This window comes from Pocillopora damicornis, chromosome 3 (genome assembly GCF_964200805.1).
Source record: "Pocillopora damicornis chromosome 3, jaPocDami1.2, whole genome shotgun sequence".
Classification (NCBI taxonomy): Eukaryota; Metazoa; Cnidaria; class Anthozoa; order Scleractinia; family Pocilloporidae; genus Pocillopora; species Pocillopora damicornis.
In genome coordinates, this window is record NC_142672.1 from 28426050 (window position 1) to 28451207 (window position 25158).

At 37.9% G+C, this 25158-nt stretch overlaps 5 protein-coding genes and 1 pseudogene across 7 annotated transcripts in view; 1 reads left to right on the forward strand and 5 right to left on the reverse strand.

Annotated features, from left to right (window-relative positions):
• Window positions 1–2116: 2116 nt before the first annotated feature.
• LOC149049193 (uncharacterized) lies at window positions 2117–4217 on the reverse strand. Its single transcript, XM_089199600.1, has 2 exons — window positions 3706–4217; window positions 2117–2399 (listed from the first exon to the last, which is right to left on the reverse strand). The coding sequence occupies exons 1-2, from the start codon at window positions 4215–4217 to the stop codon at window positions 2117–2119; spliced, it is 795 nt and encodes a 264-aa protein (XP_089055726.1).
• A 1143-nt stretch (window positions 4218–5360) lies between these two features.
• On the reverse strand, window positions 5361–13580 carry LOC149049194 (uncharacterized). 3 transcript variants are annotated; one of them, XM_089202360.1, is made up of 9 exons: window positions 13135–13580; window positions 11576–11779; window positions 10320–10477; window positions 10003–10123; window positions 9690–9761; window positions 8786–8869; window positions 7709–7812; window positions 7437–7552; window positions 5361–6556 (listed from the first exon to the last, which is right to left on the reverse strand). In XM_089202360.1, exons 1-9 carry the CDS (start codon window positions 13490–13492, stop codon window positions 6439–6441), a joined length of 1335 nt encoding a protein of 444 aa, XP_089058486.1. In that variant the 5' UTR covers window positions 13493–13580; the 3' UTR covers window positions 5361–6438. The 3 variants fall into 3 exon arrangements, with proteins under 3 accessions (XP_089058486.1, XP_089058488.1, XP_089058487.1); XM_089202362.1 differs by lacking the exon at window positions 13135–13580 and adding an exon at window positions 11905–12213; XM_089202361.1 differs by lacking the exon at window positions 7437–7552 and having other exon boundaries at window positions 5481–6556.
• A 739-nt stretch (window positions 13581–14319) lies between these two features.
• LOC149049195 (beta-1,3-galactosyltransferase 1-like) lies at window positions 14320–16336 on the reverse strand. Its single transcript, XM_089201809.1, has one exon. It carries the CDS (start codon window positions 16254–16256, stop codon window positions 15279–15281), a length of 978 nt encoding a protein of 325 aa, XP_089057935.1. The 5' UTR covers window positions 16257–16336; the 3' UTR covers window positions 14320–15278.
• A 1848-nt stretch (window positions 16337–18184) lies between these two features.
• On the reverse strand, window positions 18185–19346 carry LOC149049196 (adenosine receptor A3-like; annotated as a pseudogene).
• Window positions 19347–22548: 3202 nt separating this feature from the next.
• Window positions 22549–23955, reverse strand: LOC149049197 (melanocortin receptor 4-like). Its single transcript, XM_089201813.1, has 2 exons — window positions 23856–23955; window positions 22549–23674 (listed from the first exon to the last, which is right to left on the reverse strand). Exon 2 carries the CDS (start codon window positions 23601–23603, stop codon window positions 22695–22697), a length of 909 nt encoding a protein of 302 aa, XP_089057939.1. The 5' UTR covers window positions 23604–23674; window positions 23856–23955; the 3' UTR covers window positions 22549–22694.
• Window positions 23956–25001: 1046 nt separating this feature from the next.
• LOC149049198 (beta-1,3-galactosyltransferase 1-like) overlaps window positions 25002–25158 on the forward strand; it is a 1011-nt gene continuing 854 nt past the window's right edge. Inside the window, exon 1 of the mRNA XM_089199396.1 lies at window positions 25002–25158. This exon is cut by the window's right edge and continues 854 nt beyond it. Coding sequence (XP_089055522.1) covers window positions 25002–25158 — 157 coding nt within the window.

Here is a 25158-nt window from a genome sequence, read left to right on the forward strand (position 1 = left end):
GAACAAGTTTCCAAACGTAATTGTGTATAGGTATTGTAATTTTTGTCAACGATTAAACTTTAAACGCGGAATATGGGACTTCTAGTATAAAACGCAGTTTGCGGCGACTCAATCTTGGTCTGATTAATGAAAGCCATGTTTCGCGATCAGATTCTTATAGCAAAAGATGGGGTTTTGGTATAAAACACATTTTGCGATGTTTCAATCTGTGTCTAATTAATGAAAGCCATATTTTGCGATAAAATATTTAACGCGAAATATGGGATTCTTGTATAAAACGTAGTTTGCGATGTTTCAAACTGCGACTTCATTAAATGCCACAGAATGCGCCACCTCAAAATATGGTTTCTTGATGAGCACGATTTTCCAAATTCGCGAGACACAAACACTCCACTGGAAATTAATTTTGGTTCTTGACGAATTTTTCGGATAACGTACTTCTGAGAACCCAGGTTTTGCGATATCTCAAACTATGGCACATTTTAGGAACACATTTTGCGATAACTCGATCTGTGTCTTATGTTTTGCGAACAAACTTTAAACGCAAAATATGGGATTCTGGTGCAAAACGCATTTTGCGATGATTCAATCTGTGGCTCATTTAACAAACGTACAAAGATTCTCTCGTTTTGATTTTATGGCGATTTCTGATTTCTTAATTTACTTTAATATTTGGGAGGTAGTCCCAATAATATATTTATACAGGGTAACTCTACAGTACATGAGCATTGTTATTAAAGGGGTCTTTTGGGTAAGGGGGGGGGGAGGGGGCTATAACCAGGTGTATTTTTTTGTTTCCAGGTATAAGGGCCTATAATTAGGGGGGACTTGAGAAAGGTTTCGAAGAGAAACACGTCAATACAAATGGGTGGGGGCAATACAAGAGAGCGGAGCGTACAACAGCGGTAGAGAGGACATAATGGGAAAAGAAGCACTAGAAGAGATCGATGAGAATGAAGACATTCATTGACTGCTGCGCCTTCAATGATTTGTCCATTGAAAGCTCCTTCTTCCAACACAAGAAAATACACAACGTAACATTACCTACACCTGCCTTCACTAGTACAATCAAATGGATCACATCACAGTCTCAAAGAAGTGGAAAAAAAACCCCTTTTTGATGTTAAAGTCACAAGAGGATCGGATGTTGACTCTGATTATCACCATGTGATTGGAATGTTTGAGATGAAGCTTGCTCAAGAGTATAGTGACGACAGCAGAAGGTATTAGTCAGAGTGGTTTTAATATAGTCAACTCTCTCTCTCTTTCCAGTACCCCTATCACCTATGCTTGCTAAGTCATTCCTCTAAAAGAGAGTGGTATGGTACACCATTTATATAAACCATGACAAACTCCATGTATGTATATTGAGTAGGACTGGAACACTATACTACCCGTTCAAATCCTAGCCCAAAAATAATGTTTAAGTCTCGAAAAAAAAATTAAGTTAATAATTAATGACAGTTGATTTAACAATCCAGCAACATAATATTATTGATGTTTCTTTTGAATTTCCTAGATTTGTGGTTGGTGATCTACAATTACATCAAAACTGCCTCTTTTTTATTTTATTTTTCATTCCCAGGAAAAAATAAAAAAATTATTTAGGTATGAAGTTCAGAAGAGCTGATGTCATTAAATGTTTTGCAAAGAATTACCAGCAATATTTAATCGAAGATGGAGTCAGATACAGTTAGCCTTCACAAACAAAACATTACAAAAATGATATATAAGACAACTAAATCACATGACTATTTTTAGCTCAAATGATTTATTGCAAGGCTTGATGAAAAGAGTGGTATTAAATGAATCAAAGACTTTCTATTAATAAATGAAGTGAAAATCATTGGGAAATCATTCTGTTTCTTTCTAAAAAACTTGCATTGGCTTGAATACTTCCGAAATTTGCTTCCTTGCCAGCAGGTCATTATCACACAAAGAAAAGCCAAACTTCCTCTGCCTGTGTGCTGTTAAGAGATCGCTGTTGTTAACTGTTTTATTTGGGAAAGGATCTTAATATAGTGTACTAGTGTACCATTTTAAATAGTTAGTAAGAGCAATATAAAAAAAGATAGTGAGCCAAAGTGTACATTTTGTCAACAATCATGTCATGACCTCAGTCTTCCTCAGATCCAGTGAATAGTTCTTCACTTTCATCTCTCCTGCTGCTGCTGTCATTTTCACTGTTGGCATCTTGTTCATCTTCATCATCAACTGGAAAATCAATGTCTGACATCAGATTTGTGTAGTCCTCACTATTATCACTGCATTCTACTTCATCACCAGAGTTCCCATCATTACTGTGGTGATCACTGTCATCATCATCATCACGGTCATTACCATTATCATCTGCTCCCTCCAGCATCATTTCTAACACATCAAGGAATGGTGATGCCAAGCTGCAAGAATTAATTTAAAAATGATTTCAGAGGGCCTTAACATGCATCCATTTCAAGTGAATCTCTTTCAACTATACAACATGACATCGAATGTGTTTGATGGAGACTATGAAAATCCATCAAAGTGTACAATAATAGCTGTGTTCCAGAAAGAGCATGGGCCTGCTAACAAGCCAAGTTTTCCAGGGTTGGCAAACTTAAATTTGGGAACAGGCCAATCCTCTCACTTTCTGTGCTCTTCACATGACCTGCACTCACCCAATCTCAGTCTAATTCATAAAAAAAAAAAATAATCAGACTTAACATAACTTAATGACATCACTCAAAAGAACAATTTGAATGCAGTTCAGTCAGGGAACAAAATCAAACACAGAACCTTTTTTTAAAGTTCGCTGACCAAACCAATCAAACCAAAACACACTTGATCAAAACAATTCAAGTGATCATGGTTTTCTTCTTGGGGGAGGGGGAGGGGGAGGGGGAGGGGGAGGGGGAGGTTTGATTTTGTTGCATGGCATTTGCAAACTCCATCAAACTCAATCGAAAGAAAGAGTTTGATGGAGTTTAGAAACCAAAAGTTTTCATGGAATAGTCTGGGTTTGTGTCTCAAAGGTACAGAAAAAGAAATATATAAATTTATATACTTGCTGTCTTGTTTTTATCCTACAGTCTAGACCGACTTTTCTTGTATTATTTGAAAAATTTTATTGCTTAGCTTTTAAAACCAGTAAAATTTTCATTTTTAGTCTAAACATCATGTGCATAAAATAATTTACCAGGCTTAGGAGGTTTTTTGTGTTTTCATGAAATGGGCAACTGAAATGCTTAGATCTAATGCCTGTTCTGCAGGACAATAAATCTCCCATCGAAAAAATTGTTCATGAGCCAAAGGATAATTACATGTTGAAATTGTAATACATGTGTTATTTAATGAAGTACAACCAGAGGTTTTCAAAGATTGTGATTTTTACCCTGTTGAACTGACACCCTCAAGGCCATATTACACAATGCTCACAATTTCTGTTTGCAATAATATGCAAAAGGCTTCAAATTGCATGTTTGACATGTCACACACAACAACTTGTCTGGTAATGTTGAGAAAAGTAGAGGACAGTTCTACTTTTTGTGCAACTTGCAAACCAACATTTTGCAGCATTGCAGGTTGCCAAAATGGGGTGATTTTATTAAGGCTCAGGGAGCCTTAGTATGGTAGGTATGTACCGTATGTATGTATGTATGTATGTAACATGGCCTTCATTAAAAATTATAAGCCTAATACTGTATACTGTATGAATAAGCAACTTACTCAGGTCTAAAGTGCCCAAATTTTGGGAAATCGTGCCTCCTCCGCGAACAAAATCTGCATCTACTTTGGCAACGCCAACATCTGGCCAACGTTTTCGTCCTGACCCTTTCCTCCTCCTCGTCAAACCACTCTAGCCTGTCCACCAACAGGGACGGCACCACCGGGTTATCGTCTTCCCTTATTAATTGTTTCGATTTCATTAGTTTTATTCGCGAGGACACCAACGTTAAGAGTTGAGGCGATGGCGCCTCGCCTGGTTGCCATCCTCCCAATCTTCCAGGGGAGATGTCCTTCAGCTGCTTCTTGTTATCCTCGTTTGCGGTTTCGATCAGCTGGCCAAAGAATGCGCTCACCCCTTCTAGCACCGGGTTTCCTCTAACCTTATGCCCCGCTCTCAATCCTACCTGACAGGCAAGGGTATAAATTGCCACATCTAGCAATTCTGTCAGCTCTTCTGGAAGGCGCTTTTTCGAACCTGTTGTCCCAGACGAAGATGTAGCACACGACGCCATTGAGAATTTCGACAAGATGTTATTTTCCATCGTTGTCGATTTTCAATATTCGCACCTCAAAGAGCTCGTTTTCTGATTGGTGCGGGAATAGGGGTGCTTTGTTACCATCATTGATTGTCTCCATCCAAATATGGAAGTCAATGAAAAGGCCGGAAATAGGAAATCACGAGGTCACAAGTTTTTGCCTGGGTCAGAGAATCTGTATAAATGTCAATGATTGTCAGTGGCCAGTTGTAAATATACGATTAAAGATGCCTTCCTCTAACCCACTGTCATTCCTGCGTCCTTTGTACGATATTGCTGTCTGGCAATTTATTTTGATGAGCGGCTACAAGGCAATTTCAGGAAGGGAATCACCCCGTAACACGCACATAAAGTTCACATGGAAAATGCACGAGGTCGTGGCTAATTTTTTATGTAAGCTGTTAGAGGTACGTGCCTTCGATCACTTGCAATCACAGCTGCTTGGTGAAGAAGTAAAATCCGCGACTGGAAATTGGGAAGTTGGACAAATAGCAACAACCAAACTGGTCGAATGGTGTCAGGATCAGTGGCGGAGAAAGGATCCCCGTCTTCCTGGGAGCAATGCAGCTTACTCCGAAAACGAGCCGTTAACCATACCATGGTTCGATAACATCCCCGTGTGTCATCGGTGCGGGGTGCCATGTCCAAGCTGCAGAAATGAACTCGCTTCTGAATTACCCTCCGAGATGTCCACAGCCCGGGCTATTTTAAACTTCGATGACATCCACGAGAACAACCAAAACGCGGGTGATGATGAGAATGCTGACAAGAACGATGACGAACGTGGTAATGAGCAAGGTGGTAACGCACCCAAGGAACCCGAATACTGCCCTGCAAGTCCTCAGATGCGAATGCAGTTGAGATCAAGGAAAGGAAGCATGATGCCTCCAACTAAGTTGGTTCAAACAGTTCCGGACCAAAGTGGCGGGGTATTCTGAAGTTTAGCCAACAGTTCTTGTTATATTTCGATAAAAACACATTCAAACGCTTTTTTAAGTTGAAATGCTATGCGAATCAAAAAGGTGATTTTTCTGTTCGACATTAAAATGTGTGCAGTGGGTTCTTGTTCCTGTTCCTAGAGAAACGTTGTTTAAATCGACAAAGTTTTACAAGTTTGGGTACTTCAATAATCATTTATATCAGAGATACTGTACTGGTCAAAGAACCTCTTTTGTTGTAATATCTATATAGACAGTGACCAATCACAACTAGAAACATTATGCTAAATATTGTAACATCTATCTGTAAAATTACTTTTAATAAAACAAGGTTATGTTCAGATTTGTAACTCTAAGATGATAGCAATAAAATTTTAAGTTAATTAAGTTTTAACAAGATTTAATAAATCCCAAAGTTTTTGCCCTGAATAATTAGTTTATGACAGTGACTATAATATATCAGCAGCCAGCACCACTTTGTTACAAGCAATAACTTTACAAAAGGCCTAAAAAAATTGAAGAGGTACACTTGACTTGTAATGCAACATAAAATTCACCTTGTGCCAAACTGACCCACGCATGACAATAAGTGTGGAAATTGAATCTGGCACAACACGATGAGCAATTATGGTAACTGATTTCTTTTTGGAAAAATGTTATGTTAAAAATAAAATTTATGTGGAATGTACAAAAAATTCTTGGGAATGGATAATTATTGAACTTAAACATTATTTTGCAAACATGGAAAATTTTCTACCAATATTTCATTTGTAAATTTTTGCAACTTGATGTTATTGTTATTATAAAATCATTATAATATCATTATTATTTTTACTCACTTTGCTAATCTGTTACTGTTCTAACAACATAGTAACAGTTTTCAATTCACTGATACAGACAAACTTGTCATAAACAGACACCATAGGGACGAGTGAATGCGTCTGCTTAAGAGGGAGGTCCATTTTTGGGAGGTCAAAAATGTAGGATTTGTACATGGCTGGGACCACAACTTACTGTCTGCTAGGGGCAAGTGTCTGTTAGCAGAGATTTGACTGTAGTTGGGCAAATTACCATTTCAAATGTAGTAATACATTTATAATGAAATCCATTGCTTACTCTTCAGAGTACACAGTGATAAGAAAGCATAAAATTTTAATCAGCCACCTCAAATGGCAAAGCTAACGACAAGATCTGTACTTTTCAAAAGATGCATTCAACAATGAGAATCCACGAGTACTTTTTTGCAAAAGGGCCATGAACTACCGTAGAGGTTTAAACATCCACATTTTATGATCAAATATTGGATTTCCATCATGTTGTTCCTTTATCATTTCTGCTCTAGCATCTTGTGTGTACAGTTCAAAGCTACTGGATTTCCTGAAAGAAAGGAAAACCAATAATCAGTCAAGCCAAAATGATTATTCTTCATTGACACATATTTTTTTTAAACAAGAATCTCACTGCAAATACTAGAATAGATTAAAATGAAGTAAGTAAACAGACAGTTGAATTTCAACAATGAGCTAACCAACTGAATGCAATGGAACAATAAAAGAAAGAAAAGGGGCTTCCAGTTTACTTAAGGCTGGTTTACAATTACTCTGGGATGAGCACAAGCATAAGTGCAAGCATAAGTGCTAGCATAACCACAAAAGGTGTTCACAGTTGTGATAAGCACAACCTTAGACACCATGCACAAGTGCAGTGTTTTCACAATTCTGATGGATACTGCATGATAGGAGAAAGATCAACTACCAAAGTTGTGCTTGTCCTTGAGCTTATTTCACCTGGGTTCCACCTTGTGAAATAAGCATAAGCACAAGTAAAAGAAAGTGTTTTTGTGTGCTTATTCCTGTGCATGTTTCACGTTGTTGCACATTGGCATTTTCTTGTCACAGAACTGAATCCCTTTTAAACCTGAAACTTTTGTTTCTTTTAACAGAATACTTGATTATTCACTTCATACATAAATTAAAAAAATGCATTTTGCTTTTTAATTGAAGATAAGAAAGCTTTACTGGCCTCATAACAATAGAACAAGATTTTTGCACATCACTAATATAAACATTACATCTACATAAACTTTATTCAAACTATAGAATGATACAATCTTCTGTTTTATTTTGTCATCTCATGAATTTCATGATACACTGCACTCTTGGCTGCATAAAAAAAAAAAAACAAAAAAACAAAAAGGCTTTTTCACTTGTGTACATGTAAGTTTGAACATAGGTTTTTTAATTTACATGTAACATACCATCTCCCTGCTCTTTTTATGGTACTATCATCTGCCCCACAACGAGCAGCCCATCGAGCTGCTGATCGTCTGATGCTGTGTGTCGTGAATTCCTTCTCAAAAAGAGCCTTGGACATCTAAATAATATTGACATTCAGGAAATTAGTTTAAGTAGCTAAATGAAGCGTGTATTCTGGCTGCTTCTCCCAGCTGATGGTTATCTAACAGCATGAACAGATACAGTTTTTTTAACTAAATTAGTTACAGATAAATTTAAACTGTATACATCGTACCTCAAGAAAGGTTTTCCTGTAGGTGGTGACCCCACGGGCACAGTTTCGCAGGACAGCACGGTTATTTTTCCCAACCCTTGGGAAAAGGTAACCCCCACGAATATCTTCAGTCAAATATGAAAATAATATGATCAGTTTTTGCTAGACAAGTTCATTTTGAAAGATACCAAATGTATCCAACCAGGAAAAAAAAAATGCTATTTGCAAAGTCAGTGAATAACTGAATTAAAGTGTAAGGAATCTGTAGCCAAGGGTCAAAACCCTCTACTAATGGGGGGCACTTGATGAGTTGATGAAATTTGATGCCTTTTCTACAAATGGATGGCCATTAATACAACTTGAATGGGAAGGTAATATACAAAAGATCAACTTAGCAGGTACTCAAAATTCTGAAGGTGATTAAAAGCATTTTTTAAACTAGTTGCTTTTAAGACATGAACTTTTCTTATGTAAACAACACCACTACAGAGCAGTATATATATTAAAGGGGAGTCCTCCCCTAAATCCACCATTACATGGTGAAAGCTCGATATTGCAAGTGAATAGTGGAATTATGGGGCTCAAGGGGAACTGTGGACAAAGTTGCTGGCAGAACACCTGACTCTTCCTTGCAACCTGACTGCTCCATTTGAAAAAAACAAAAAAGCAATTGGTTGAAAAATCCAGCCAGCTATGCAAGCTATAAGTAACCACCCCGGGAATTAAAAAATGTGGTCATAACTATAAATGGTTGCTTGCAAAAATGGAAGGCTAAAAACAAAGGAAAAGACTATTTGGCAGTTCACAAAAACAGATGTGCTTGGACCCTATGACAGCTTTAATTGCAGAATTTGTATAATAATTAAAACAGGGTTTACATAAGGTGTAGTGGCAGTAACCAGAGCTGGTTGCTTAGGAGAGGTTGCAAGGAGAGCTTTGACTGTGTTAAAATGCTGTGGTTCAATTTTATTTCTTGATTCAGTTTTGATTCATCATTGCTCCCTTATAGGTTGATAAATGTCAAACAAAGAAAAATACAAATAGAACCAAGGATAATGTTGAACTACAACACAAAATTCAAATAAATTCTTTACAAACCTGCTACAAGTAACCATGCAATAAGAGCAGTCACAGGGCACAACTGTTTGTTGAAAGGGTTACTCCACAGGGTAAGTGTAACACCTGAAATCAAATGATTGATGATCAGTTCTTAGAATGGTAAAGCCCGCCCCAAACCCTTCCAAACCAAACCTTTTTGTAGGGTTTTTAGAGGTTATCTTGGGCCCCCTTAACGATACCTACAATTGCTACCATGATTTAGCAAGGTTTGATTACCGATCCAGGAACTCTAACACCATCCTCATTGCTTCCATTTACACTAAACAATTTGATATTTATATTGATGACTTTACCTAAGACATGAATAATGACAGCATGTTGTAAGAAAATATTTAAAAATCAGTATAAACTTTTTAAACTCATTAATAATTTATCATTGTTTCAAATGCAAAGAAGTTATTAAACACTCAAGACAGTGTTATATCATTTATCTGAACACCTTAAATTTCATCAAAAATACTTTGCTCCACGTCGTAGTGTGTAGTTCCATAAATTATCCCTACCTATCCCACAAAAGAGATTTTTCATAAGACCCTAACCCCCTAGAAATTCCAATTGAGCTTCATACATTTCCTTAAAAGGTTTTGGTCTCTGAGACCCCACCACCAAGAATTTCCAATCCCTTCTGTGGGGGTAGTTTGGACATTTTCTGGAACCACACATTTAAAGTATGACTTCATTAGCAATACTTTATGAAATCTTTTCCACAGGGTGAGGAAGGATGGTGGAGGGAGGTTCAAAGACAGTGATGGAAGGGAGGTGTTTTAACTTTAAATTTCTACTTATACATCTAGTATAAAAAAATAAACTAGGTCAAAAAAAAATAACCTGGTTGGAAAAATGACCTAAGGCTAATTTTGACCTGTAACACATATATACCCACCTTTGGCTTTTCTATCTGCCTTTGACCATGGTATTTTTACTTCAATTCGCTTTGGCAATGTAATGGGATCACCTGAAAATAAGATATTATATTAATGGTCATTAACAATATTAATAAAACAATTCAAAAGCAGAAATTTATAAAATCAGATTTGTAGTAGTAATTACTTGCCCAGCCCTTTCAGATATCAAGTCAGGAGTAAAAAATGTATACAGTAAATTATGAAATTGGCTTTTAAAAAAATTAATAAATTTGTGATAAATGTTACATATACTTCATTGTTGTGCAAGACAAGCTATACACTAATCATTACCTAAGGTGAAATTGGCAGGTAACCTCAAGTTCTTCAGCTTGAGACGAAGAGGTTCCTCCCCTCTCAAGAACAGTGCAAAGGAAAACAATGTAACAGTCCATAACAATATACCTCGTAAACCCTATGAAAGTAAACAATTTTGTATCATATAGATAGGTATTGTACTGGTGAATAACATAGCATTACCGATTAGAACTACTAGTCCATTTTCTCCTGAAACAAAAAACAGAGCTCACGGGCTTCCTCAAAATGATTATGTCTGACCCTACCAACCAGTTATGCTCCCTCCTTTAATTTTATTTTTTATTTCTGATTACCTCTATTGTATTAAGGCAGTATGCACGCATGCGCAATAGCTGCTGAAGGGTAAATGGTGGTGCCTTCTTGGGCTCATAAGGCACCCTTCCATGCCGGGTGTCCTTAGCAGTAGGTCTTGTGGCCCTCTTCACAAGCTGCTTTATCATCTGAGTAACATCTATGACACATAGATAAAAAATTATTCTAAACCAGCAGGTCTCTTTTACACATCATTCCACAGGTGGCTGTGCTATTAATATATATAAACATGATAAATAAATTCACCTAGCCCTAAACAACTATTTGATAACTGTTCTAGGGTTAGAACACTATATCATTAACACACCGATCTGTGCTTGTGACCTAAGGAATGTGAATTGCAAATTAAAGCAACCTGCCTATTCAAAACTCTTTAACCCCTGAGGGTGACCAGCATCACATTCTCCTCAAAATATTTAAATAAATGGTTTACATACAGGAACTATTAAACAATAATCGAGTGTTTCTGTCAAGGAACTATCTGCTGATAGTTACCCCACAGAAATTTAATGTTCTTAAAACAAATATGAACCCAAGAGGCAAAGTTGTGAGGAATAATATCCTAGTTTTAAGAACATCAAATTTCCAAGGGGCAACTATCAGACTGATAGTTGCCCCTTGGATATGTGCACCCAATTAAATATGAGCATCGTGAGTTAGTGAGATAGTGCCCTCCACAGGTAGACACTATCATTGATATATTAGCTCGATAAATGAAGCTTCAAGAGCTAACGGGTTGGTTTTAGAACATCAAATTTCCAAGAAGCAGCTATCAAACTGATAGTTCCAAGACAAGGCATGCCAATTTTACAAACAATGACCCTAAATTATTTTTTTAACTTTCTGGATGAATGACTTGAAAGCTGACATTTAACAAATGAAAAAAAATGAATGAAAAATGAAAAAAAAACCGGCAAGAGACCCACCAAATCCAGTGAGTTTAGTGGGGTTTTCCAGTCTGTGGATGACTTTTATCCATCCAGGTATTACCCCTGACCGGTGCTATGGGCTGATAGTGCACTCCCCAGATGAACACTATCAGCCAAACTATTACTAAACCAGTCAGAAGCAGAGAACATTCAAGGGTAAACTATATCATAGAGAGTAGAGACAACATTAAGCTCATGAAAATTAAGGAAATGGTCAATAAAACAGGAAGAGAAATGAGCATTTCCTTTTATATTTAACAGCATCAAGCTGATGTGTAAGACTATACATGAATCATTTTATAACCTACCAGGTGACGACATGGGATTTCCCTTTGGCACAACTCGTTGAGAGCCATCTTCAGCAGTAACAATGGCTTCGCTGTATTGCTCCGTGTGCCCAAACGCACAGAAACAATAATTAAAGGCGGCTGCATAGCCCCTGATAACAGGAGGCTTGAGCCCACGACAACGTAATGTGCCAATTTTCTTCCCTTTTGTTTCACCCATCACCTCTGAAAAAAAATGTTTTAAGATTATTATAAGCACATTTGCACATTTGCCTAAACTCGCATAGTTCTTATCTAATTGGGTATAGTTATAAGTTTCTTGAAGTCCAGAGTATTTCGTTTAAACTGACCTCCACACCACATATTCCTTGTCTTACCATCTTAAAACACGTTTATGTTTAAACCGACAGACCAAAAATAATATTTGCTTGCAGATTTCTTATGCCTAGAAAAACATAAGTTCGCATGGTTTTTGGTCTCCCTGCAGAAAGGCCTCAAAAAAGAGTGGCAGCTTTTATAAATTTCTCATAAGGAGCGAAATCCTTCTCATTCGTAAACAGTTAGACTGTTTACATTCCCTAATTCAAGTGTGTTCATTAAGTTCCATAGATCAGTAAAATTCGTAAAGTCGTCGCCATCTTGAACGGCCGAGGACCTGGGTAACCTGGCCTACGCGTGCTACACAGAGCACATGTTGACCTTTTTCTACCGCGTTTAATTACAATCCCTGCAAGTGAAACAAGCACATTTTTTTTCTTTGCGTTTCAAACAATGTCTTACAATGCATTCACCAGCAAAATATAGTTTCAAAATATAGCCCTCACTTTTTATACCATGTATTGCGTCAACGCGATTTATGGCTCTAGTAGATTTACCACATTTTGCGATCGCGTTAAAATATGTCTCAGTTCTATTCTTTAACCGGGTTTTGCGTTATTGCAAACTGTGGTTTCAAAAGTATGGACCATAGCCTTTACTTTTTATACCATATATTGCGTTAACGCAATATGTGGTATAAAAAGTAAAGGCTATAGTCCATACTTTTTATACCATATATTGCGTTAACGCAATTTATGGCTCTATTAGATGTAACACATTTTTCAATCGCGTTTCTTACTGTTCTTTTACCAGGTTTAGCGTTATTGCAAACTGCGTAATGTTAATGTGTGTAAATAATCACTAATGAGAACGAAATTGTTCGACATTGTTCTATAAACGGAAGTCAGTTAAAAATAGTGTAAATACACCTACTTTTATCTTAAACTACAATTGCATTTAAAGTTGAAAACTTAGAATTTCACACGTCACCGCGTGTTTCAGTTGCACATCCGGCGAGCCTAAATTCGTCGGCCTCATGATCCCTCACGAATAAAAACCGATAACAGCGTGATTATTTCAGCTAATTTTGTCATAACCAACGAAATATCTAAGGAATACACTGCGTACGAACTAAACAGCGTTGATCAACAGCGTTGATCGATAGTTCTTTAAAGAACGCCGACATAACCAAATGTGCATTGGAGAACTCGAAACTTGCGATTACTGTAATTACTAGATCGGTGCTGAAAAGTAATACTTACGCATGAAGGTTTGCAATGTGGCCGCTAAAAAGGGCCTTTTGTTTGGGCCGAAAAGAATGGCATCATCTCCGTTCTGTGCCGCGAACTGCTCCAGTGCGATGAGCCGTAGCTCGTATGTTCTGGAAGTCTTCTCGTCCAGAGCCTGACTCTCATTTTTGGCTGCGAGTCTCGCTCCAGCAGCAAGATTTGGCGCAATTAGCCCCGAGATATCTACTTCGCGGCCACAACTATTTAAATAACGCTCCACATTTGGGCTTCGCCCCTTGTATATTTTGTTCTTGGCCATGACCAGTTTCACCGAAGGCGAGATGCATGTAATTGATAACCAAAGGAAAAAGATACCAAAAGTAACTTTCATGAATCGAGATATTTGATTGGCTTATCTTGTAGGATTTCTACAGCACCCTGTGGTGTTTAGCTACGCATTAACTACCAGAGGATAATCGTTCATTCTTGCACTCTAATTCTACATTCGAAGAATTGACAGTCGTGGAAATCGAACCATTGATACAAAGTATTCTCTTCCCTGTCTAATTCCAACAAAACGTGATGATATTTACGCGCGCCATTGAACTCATTCCTCAATTGGTCCAAGTTCTTTTCTTCTTGTTGTTTAAGGGTCACTGTGCACGTTCATTCTTTTAATATGTTTCCTTAATCTCTTACGGGCGGAATTTCGATGAGTAAGTTTAATTTCCAATCGACGAGCCTCTCCCTTTTCTCATCCATTTTTCCTTAAGGTTTTTTTGGTTTAGAATTTTCAAAACAGAAAGGCTCGATGCATGTCACACTCTTATGTGATGTTTATGGTGTGTTGCGGTAGTCCGGACTTTTTTAGCCAACGCTCGAGGTCATACTTGACCCGTTTGGGTTATTTAGACGGAATAGATCTCGATGACTTAGAACCACCTCCGGCTGCTGGAATGTCTTTTTCTCTGCTGTTTACGCTCTTAAAATCGGTTCTGTGGCGAAAGCACTGAGTGTTTTCTGCCGGCATAACCTTTGTTGTCGCTGTTTAGACCAACTTGGTCACTCCGTACTTCAAGAATAGCAAGAGAAAGACGCTCTTCTTTGACGATAGCAGATCTGGTGGATTTTGTGTGCTGTGAATTTACTAACGGATGATTTTACGGATCGACTGTCAGACAGAATTAGATTTCAGTGTGCTCCATATTTTCTCACTGCTTGTTTTCCTTACGTTTAATTTCCGCTTGTGTTGCTTTAACAGTATCAACTGAATTGAATTGAATTGAATTTATACGAGTTTATGAATTCTAAACTGACAATATGTAACAACATAAATACTATAACCCACATCTTTTTACATCAAAAGCAGGTTTTTAGTCAGCCGATTATTAAGCATAATGATGAGGACTCTATTTTAATAGGTAAAAGTAAAATTGAAAGCCTAGACATTATTTGATCCCTGCAGCCGTGTGACAGTTTCTATTCTAAAGTGAAACGGATTAGTTCTGTTGAGTAATCTTTGGTTACATGTATGAGTCAATGTTTTAAGATTGCTTAAAAACCCGCTAGAAGAGTTGATTTCTGAACTAAATTGTTTCTGAAATAAATTGTTCCGTGTCTCTTGCTTCTTCACCCTGCATGTGTCTGAATGAGAGAATATAAAGTCTTGATTGCTCTCAAGTCGGTAAGAGCTAGATCTTACATCACATTTTGATAGCTTTAGCCTCTAAGAGCAACTCATTCCCAGACACTTTTAAAGCATATCAATACAATGTGGTAAAAACTTTACAAATTCATCCAACAAGCTTCTTCACAGTTTCTTTTTGCGAATTTTCAAAGAAATATAAATGTTTTTAAAGTTGCAATCAATTTTTACAAGATGAGAAAGCAATAAAATTCAATAACATTCTCCAGAAAATAATAAACTGTGATAGTCGTTTCTTGATATCTACGGCTTATTTTGACAGATATACAACTTGCTCTGACACTCAGCCTAATTGTCGATGAATGTTGTAGCATCCAATGCCTTGATTCTGACTCTTCGAGCAACGCACTTTCAAGACAAAGATAACTTTAAATGGCTGCACTCAAATGAACAATGGATGTTAAATAGGGAAACATCATTCATTGAATAATTTATCTAAATATACGTATGTACTAACCACGCCACTGAACTACTAAGGGAAAATGGTTAAGTTAAACATTTTCATTTGGCACTCTTCCCCTACATCATGCCTGACTAAAGTATTCTTTGTTGGAACACATACATACTGGGGTGGATGCCAGACTTCAAAACCCTTATTGTTTGTGATACTTATTCCGTTCTTATTCGCCAGCATGCCAACGTAAACATCGTCCAGTCTGAAGAACGGCAAAGAAGAGAAAGTGTCAACAAATGCGCGCACAACATCGTGAGATAAAATATATCCAAAACCGGGGCAAAAGTCTGGATATCTTGTCTCGTTATACTCCTCGTAAGTTACCATCCATTTGCCTTTCCTATGAGGGCCCATGTTTGCATAATGACAGCCAGCATAAAGCATCTTCTTCGGCGTGGTGGGTGCGCTTAAGAAGGAGAGAACTCTTGGAACGTGCACGAAAACGTCGTCATCCAATTTCAAAAGAAACGAGAAATTGCAATAGGTTACTGCCCACTCGAAGCCCATTTGTATCTTTCGGGTTTGATTCCAGTAGTGGTCATAATAGCTAGCTCGCACAAGGTCCTTAAGTACTTCATCTTCGTCGAGCAACACGTTCGAAACTGTTTCATTCCGTGTTTGAGCGACCAGAAAAACTGACGTCCATCTTGGTTTTGCGGATCTTTCGAATGCCCATGTCTTACGAATGTTATTCCTTCTTTCGAAGTTACCTGGAGCGGATGAGATAATCATAAGAAGATCGTGATGTTGCATACAAGATCTTCTGGTTATAAGAAATGATTTGTAATGAGTTTGCGAAGTAGAAGTTGTCGTGTGATTCATTTTCAGTTCTCGTAATTGCAACCGCTGCACATGGCTTTCGACATCTAGTTGTTCACGAACAATGTCAAAAAAGGAGGAACGAGTACTCCATATAAGACCTAGCTGGAAAGATACAAAAATTGCCATCACAAAAGCTAAAACCGTCAAAACTCTTTTTCCATGAATTCTGATCATTGTATTACGGCAAACCCGATGTAACTGCGTATGCAAATAAAGTCGGTGGCGTGTAAAGTTCCTTACTGGCGTCGCCTAAAGCGACACCTTTATTAATATTTTGAAATAGCGAACTTTTCCTTACAAAAATTTACGTTTCTTGTACTCTAATTCTACATTCGAAGAATTGACAGTCCTGGACATCGAACCACTGATACGATGTATTCTTTTCCTCATCTAATTCCAACAAAACGTGACAATCTTTACGCGCGCCATTGAACTCATTTAAGAGTCACTCTACGCGTTCCTTCTTTTAATCTCTTAGAGGCGGAATTTCAATAAGCGAGTTTGATTTCCAATTGACGAGCCTCTCCCTCTTCTCATTCATTTTTCCTTTACGTTATTTTGGTTTAGAATTTTCAAAGCAGAAAGGCCCGATGCCTGTCACACTCTTATGTAATGTTTACGGTTTGCTGCGGTAGTCCGGACTTTTTAGCCAACGCTCGAGGTCATACTTTGACTCTCTGTTGTTTACGCCCTTAAAATCGGTTCTGTGGCGAAAGCACTGCCACTGGAGTGTTGTCTGCCGGCCTAACCTCTGTTGTTGCTGTTTAGACCAACTTGGTCAGTGCGTACTTCAAGAGGAGCAAGAGAAAGACGCTCTTCTTTCACGATAGCAGATCTGGTGGATTTTGTGTACTGTGAATTTACAACGGATGATTTTACGGATCGACTGTTCAGACGGAATTAAGGCTTCGGTGTGTTCCATATTTTCTCACTGCTTGTTTTCCTTACGTTTAATTTCCGCTTGTGCTGCTTTAACAGTATCAACTGATTTTAAGCAAATGAAGATCATCGCAGTATATACTCAACTTAAGCAGTTGAGAAATAAGGCCTGAAAAAAAAATTCAGGCCTGAACGGGAATCGAACCCATGACCTCTGCGATACCGGTGCAGCGCTCTAACCAACTGAGCTCTAACCAACTGAGTCAATTGTGAGTTCGTTATATACCCGTAGATGGAGAAGGTGTGATAAGAATACATGAAAGTCATATATTTGTACTGCGGAAAATACATTTTAAGCAAATGAAGATCATCGCAGTATATACTCAACTTAAGCAGCTTAAGTTGAGTATATACCTTTCCCAGTACTGATTAATGTCTTCCTCTAACCATGTTTACTTAAATATTTGTTGTTTAAGATGTGATTCCTATTCCCTCTCTTATATTTGTATCTTATATTTGTATCTTACATCTTAAAGCTTATTGTATCGCTTCTTTTTACTGTATGAAAAAATGTAATTTAAGGAAAAGGGCATCTTATTAGCTTGCTATATTATGCCCTTCTCCATCCTCTTTTCTTACTTGTAATTATTCATCAGACTCCAATCTGTTGAAATGGAGGAAAAAAAATACCAAAAAAAAAAACACTTGCACGTGTAGAAACAAAATTTAAAACACAACGTGGCAGCTTCAATTGCAGTACCTGATGATAATATCGAGCTCTCCCTCGACGGAAAATACGCCTGCGACTCGGGCTAATTTCCTTTTCAGGCAGATATAGACGTTATGTGGTTTCTGCGCCACGCATCTATAAATTTAAAAATTCAAGAATCGTTAAAGGCACAGCGAAATATTTTATTTCCATTATTTTGTTTGATGAATCGTTTAAAATTCAGGGGTACAGTAGAAACCCAGATGAGAGGGAAATTATCTTTCGTATTATTAAAATACGTTTTAATATTCAAGTGTCGTCTACACAACGAGCACAGTGTATCGGATACATAACACATACAAACCAACCTATCTGCTCCTTGTAAATTATTTGAATTCTTAAAACCAGGGAATGACAACTGATTCTCCCTTTCAATTTCAAAATTTCGCTGAAAACCGCTTGAAGATTTGAAGTTTGACCAAGACACCTTTGTGCTGGTAATTTTGTTCGATTATCAACATCGTCTGGTCGGTACTGAACGAGGAGCTAGATACTCATTAATTCTTACAGTCTGAGAATCTTAAAGAGGAGTATCATCCTGGTTTGATCTGTTTGATGTGTGGCGAAATATGATTTTCATCATGTCCTGTCTTAATTCTGGCAGCCGCATGGCGTATATTATGGGATTCACCAGTGAGTTGCCAAGGCACAGCGGCAGCACTGCCCTGAAAATGTGACCGGAAAACATCCTGTTAACTAAATGGGGATAATTAGCGTTTATGTTTCGTTCAATTACCATTGGAAGCCACGCAAGCATGGATGTGAGAGTCACCATAAATAACGTACTCGTTAATTTTCGTTCCCTCGCAGCTGCTTCACTGTGATTTGGCAGAAGGTAACCGAAACGGACTTTCACAAAAATTGAGATGTAAGGAACAGAAATTAGTAAAAGGAGAGGACCAAAAAAAAAGACGAAACGACAAAAACTCAACGTAGCTGCCTTTTCTGTGGACATGGTCTCCCACCAGCGCGAGAGTCAAAGACATGAACCAAGTTACAATAATTATAACTCCATAGACCCATTTTTTAACGCCACGGTACTTGAATGGGAAAAAGGTTGCATATGCTCTCTCTGATGAAATAAACGCCAGATTTATAACCGACAAATAAAGGAACAACTGCCTTAATGTTAATATTAAATAATTCACCCAAGAGTACTTCTCAGACCATAATACGTTCTCCCACAGATTGCAGGAAGCTCCTAATCCTTGGATGATCACGTGACCTGCCACTGCTCCCACTGAAAGATCGACTATCGCCAGGTGGATGATCAAGCATGTACCCCTGCGCTGCTGCTGGCGCATCTTCACGAGTACACAAGCACTGACAGCATTAAAAATGACTATGGCCAGACATTCAACGATGAGTAGAAAAAGCCACGGAATACAATCGAATGTAGCATTCGATATCAATTTCTCGTCGCTCATGTTATTACGAGTACTTTCCATGGTGTTGTTAGTCATTGCGTTGTTGCTTGTGTTGGTAGACACCCGATGAACTGAATAAAGAAAAAAAGGAAAAAAGTTCGCTGAGTTAATAATTATGGAATAAATAATTATGGAAACAATCCAGCTTCCAAAGTATTTCAGCAACAGCCACAAAGTTTCAGTGAACCGTCCACTAATGGCTCAATCGGTTAAGTAAACTGAAACTTTTCAAGATCTCACAAATCCTGCTGAATTCGTCGTTAAAACCTTTTCTTCTTTTATCTCACAAGAGATTAGAATCAACTCGCAATATTTAAATTCTTCAAAATACAAAAACAACCCGATCATAGTGCGCGCTTAAAAAAAGACACGATACGTTCTTGATGCAGACTGTCAAGGAGGCTGAATACAGGTCCAACTCTCGAGAGGTCAAAAATGTAATTACAGCCCAAAAATGGCTACAGGAAGTTTTCTTTATACGTCAAATATTGGTTCATCTACCGGCTGGTGTTTACTGTTTGCACCACATTTCCTCGGAGAGTTTCAAGTGTTGTTGTGTTGTTGCTCAATAAATAGTTCATTGCACTTTTAAATGAACTAAATAAAGGTACGGCTCTAACTAGCTCTGCTCAGCTTTCAAAAGATCCTCCTGTGTAAGTCGAGGTCATAAATTTTATTTTAAGAAAATGCAAGTGAAGGCATAAGGCAAATATAAATAAACAAAGCCCTCTATTTAGCGCAAAAATATGTCCGTACACATTTTAGCGAAAAACAGAGGCTATTGCGTTTATTATCCTTTAAATATTTTGTAACGCGCGTGAAGAATTGTTTCAGAACAGCTTACTGTATGCAGCGTGGGATGTATTTTGAGTGTTCTCTGGTACAACTTAATGAACAAAAACGAATTCCCTTTCAGTCGGTAATAACCACAAAACCCTCTCTCATCTTGAATCAAATGTAAAACGAAGACTTATCACAGTGAATGTAAGGTTTGAAAGTTGGGGGATATCTTTTGGGTGATATTCTCGGAGATAACCCGGTTTTAGACGTGGGGTATTCGGTAACGTGCTGCGTTTGGAGGTTCCTTTAGAACAATCGCACGCGAGCAAAAATATTTGATGGATCATGAGGCAAGATAACAGTGATAAATGTCAGCTATATATAGCGATAGTTTTTCCCAGACGTAATATATAATTGATCGGTGACACAAGTGCGTTATCGAAGGGTGCTATCAAAAAATATGCAATAGGTAATACTTGCTGAGTAATCAAGTTGTGATCGCATACCAAATATTTTGTGATTCATTCCATCAATTACTCATTTAGACATTCCTACGTCCTCAATCTTCAATTTCATTTGGCATTTCATGGCAGAGGTACTTATAATTGGGTGTGTTGGAACCTTTGGTAACGTCCGCTCCCATTTCTCAATAATGATTCCCCGTGCGAGATTTGATTACAGCAATCCTGTGTTGCGGGTTGGATGTAAAGATCAGCTGCACGCACGTAGATCAAAGATTTGTTTTCATACCCATATTTCAGCCTAGACGTGACTTATTCAGTTCAGTGACATGAGCTGGCTATCATCAGGTAATACTGAGTGATACTTAATGGAAAATACTTGATATTGAAGTACAGTAATCAAGAATTGTCCAACACCAAATATTTGTTGGAGAATCTATAACTCATTGATTTTTTTAGGGCCTTTTATTGGAAGAAAATAATCCTCGGTTTACACAAGCTGCGGCTTGACTGTCACACAAACTGGACAATTTATACAAGCACGACTTAAATAGTCTACAAAATGCTCGTATAGATGGCTCGCGTATAATTTTTGAGGCGGTCTCGTTTGAATGCAATGTTGCCTTTAACCAACAAAAATTTGCAACAAGTGCCCACAAGGGCGAGCGCGGTCAACAACAATTTGCGACAAGGGCCCACAAGCGCGCGGTAAGAAAAAATTGCGCTTGCGCAGCGTAAGCTAGCGTCTTGCGTAAGTCACAAACAAGACGCAAAACCGTTTATACAAGTGATTTTGCTTCTTAAGCCGCGGCTTATTTAGAAGTGCTCCAAACCGTGGACTTATATAAGCCACGGCTTGCAAAAGTGAAAATGCACAGTTTAAAGGATGAGCTCGCATCCTATGCAAGCATAAAAACATAACTTCAGCTTACTAGGCGTGCTTAACAGTTCCATGTATAGGCGTTGTATTTGGTCGCAGTAAGGTGATATTTATATCTCCGGAGTAAAATGAGAATAAAAATAATCATGAAACTTAAAGCTATATCAGGTTGAGCCAAGTACCTCGTAAATGTTTAAGTCGATCGAGAAGGATTGGAAACTAACCGCAATAACCAGGTTACCAAGTAGGTTTTGGCAAAATGATGTTGAAGTTCTTTTTCTTGAGTCAGCGAAAGGTTGGAACTGGCTCTATTCGTTGGCTGCGAATTTTAGGGACAAAACACTGTCAATCCAGTTACAAAACGACTCGTTCAATATAGAGAGTTTGCCTAGCTAAATCAATCGCGTCTAGATTATAACAGAAAGAAATCTGCGAAAAGCTATCCTTCTGGGTTCGTGGTCAATTTGCATGTCGATCGAGCTGAAAATGTGATTCAATCAGAGAAGGAACTTAATCTGTCGTGTGGAAACGGTTTGAAAGTCTTGGAAGCGAAATGGTAGAGGTGGAGGTGCACTTGTTGTCTTCCATGGGGTGTACTCTTTTTGATGGAAGAGGACTGGGCAGAGTGCAAACTTGATGTGGGGTTCAACCTTATTTCGCTTAGTTTTCAGTTTCAGACTAAGATCCGTCGAAAATTTTTATTATATATTTTGTTTTCATTCCAGGCCGTAACAAATTCTGTGGTTTGTTCATTTCAACACTTCATGGCATGGTCCCTTTATTACCACAATGTCATAATCTGACTCAGTCTGGCTTCACGACGCTGACTTACATATCATAGTCCATTTACATTCATAACTATCCCAGATAAGCAAAAAAGGCGAACGCATAAACAATGAAACGATAGGGCTTCTTTATCTATGGTCTGTACTAGGCACCTGGCCCACGTTTAGTTTCCAGGAGGAACCGCTGCCACACGAAGAAAAAAACTCAATTAAATTAAATTTAGTGCTGTTAAATTTTTGCATTTTTAACAAACAAAGGTCAACCAATAAGTATTTTTGCTCATTGGAAGTCGCTGCTCTTATTCTATTCTCTAGAATGCCTAACTTGCGATCTGGCAAGATTAATAAACATATTATCCATAGGACTTTTGTTAATTGGAAAATACTCTAATTGTCTCTACATAAGTGACTAATTTGCAATAGCTTTTACAAAAAAAAAAAGCAGAGAAAAGAAGCTGGAAAAAATATATCTATAGAAGACTTTTGTCAATTTTCACACCTTTCTGACTTGAAATCGCTGACTAGGATCAATTAGATCTCAGTGCTTCTATGGAAATCATTTGTGATGGTCACTCGCAGTTAAATTGCTTACTCTGTTCGTATGGGGTTGAAAATGGTAATTGAGCAAGAGCTAACGTAATGGTATATCAGCCAGATTCAGACGGATTGGATTCCGGCGGAAGATGATTTGCATTATACCTTGCCTTAACTCTGGCATCCTCATGGCGTATATTATAGGGTTTATAACAGAATTAGCCATAAATAAAACCGCTGCTGCTCTTTCAATGTGAAATAATGACCGCCTGGTAATATTGTAAGCTGAATGGGGATGAAACACAACTAGATATATTATCAGTGGAAACCAGGTAATTGCAGATCCTATTGTCACAATGAATAAAGTGCTTGTCAATTTTCTTTCCCTCGCTGTGTTACTGTGACGCAGTTGACGATGAAAGCGGACTTTGACAAAAATAGAAACGTACGAAACAATGGTTACAGACATTAAGATGAAAAAAGACGAAAACATCATAAAGTGGATAAGGAAATCATTACTCATCATTATTATTCCTATCCAGGCGGTTACAATCAACCAAGTTAAAATAATTATAACTGCATAAACCCATTTCTTCATAAAACGATGCTTGAATGGACAAAATGTTGCATGTGCCCGCTCAAGCGAAATTGCAGTCAGATTTACCAGCGAAGCAAGAGGGAAGACGAAGGAGAACACCAAAGATAATAAGGGATTTTTCCAACCGATACTCCACAGATTACAAAAACTCCCCATCCATTTTATCTTCTCAGGGCCAGACACTGCTCCTACCAAGAGATCAACGATCGCCAGATGGATAATTAGATATGTACTCCGGCGCTGCAGCTTGTGGTTCTTTATCAGTACAATAATAGTGATCAAATTAAGGATGATAATAGCCAGATATTCAATGATGAACACGACAAGCCACGGAATGCACTGTGATACTGGAAATACGTTCTCCTTGCTCGTGTTCGTCCCAGTGCCGTTGAAGACGTTCCCTGCCATTAAGTTCTCGCCCGTTTGTTTGTGCCTCACTTGATCACGGTACTAACTTGGAGGAAACACTTGAGGAAAACCTTTGCAAAAGAATAAATATTTTAAAACATGTATCATGATCTGAAACATGTCGATATGAAATTTTTCTTCGGGACATTATCATCAGCACAATTTTGTCTACATATCATTGACATTGTTAAGAGAGAAAGCCAAAGTAGACGAAACAGAAAACAACTTTAAAATTATAGAGACTTAACTTGCCTGGCTGCGACTGAACAACTTTGGCAGCAACAGTAGTTCAATCCACTAGCTTCTGTTCGGCAAAGCAAGTTTACCTTGCTTAAATCACAGTTACATAATACGCCACTTTTTACATAGTATAAGAAAAACATGTATTTTTGGGTTTACATGCCCTTTAAGTTGAAAAGTTGTGGAAGCGTGATCTAGGATGTTAAAACACTCATTAGAACAAAGAGCGCGACATTGTGGAGAATTGTGTAGATGTCTGAAAATGTGAGAGATATTATCACTGAGCAAGTGCTCAAGTACGCGTAAGCACTCCAAACGTATTAGCGACGCTTAGCAAATTGGCGAACCCTTTTTTTGCGTGACAGCAGAAAAAGGGCCAAGGTAAAGTAATTTAAAATAAAAATTAGTGCTAGTGTTTGAAACGGAGACCAGGGGATTGCACTCCTTAGGGGTGAGCGTGAGGTACCGATTGACAACACTTTCTACCAGATGGGCTCGAAAAAGATATTTTTTAAGGATTTAAGTGAGTTTTTTGATGTCCTCGTGGAAACCCAATCATGTGTTGTTGATCTTGTAGGCTCTATCAACAAGAATGCGATTGAGACCTAGTTGGTGGGGATAAAGTATAAAGCTAAAATTAGCTCGCCAATTTGCTAAGCGTTTATTGATTTCCCACCTAGCCCTTTAATTGCACCGGAGAATTTCTTGTTTATTTTGTAAGCATTTTTAATTAGAATTTTTGTTGGTTTAGTTTCGCATATAGATTTCATTAGATTGTTCGCAATAATACGGACTAAACTCAAAATACTGTAAGGAAACTGTTAAAATGATGAACGAAGAATGCATTAACCTTTAAAAAAATTGACTAATTGTCCCTGATGGCTCATCTGGAAGACGATTTTAAGAGGTTTTCAGCAATCTGGGAATTTCGTGTTACAGGAAGTAGGTCGCGGCGTGCGTTGTATCAAGGGTAAAAATGGGTCTTTAATTAAACTGTGTTCATTAGCATATATTCTAAATTGGTTACTGCCTGTTGTAAAGAGCGATAACGAATGCATCTCAGCCAAGCTTGACAACTTCGTCTTAATTTACATAAATTTGGCGTGTTGCTCTAGCTTCCGTTTGGTGACTTCTACATAAAATTTCTTGAGTTTGAAAATGATTAGAAAACGGGACAAAACTGTTTTGATGGTTGTAACCCTTGTGGTGGCGACTTGTATATTTTTTCAGCTAAGTTTTTTATGGAACTCACGTTCCTCCTTTTCAGAAATCGCTCGAGAGAAACAAGATATCGAAAAACATTTGCAGCAGATGG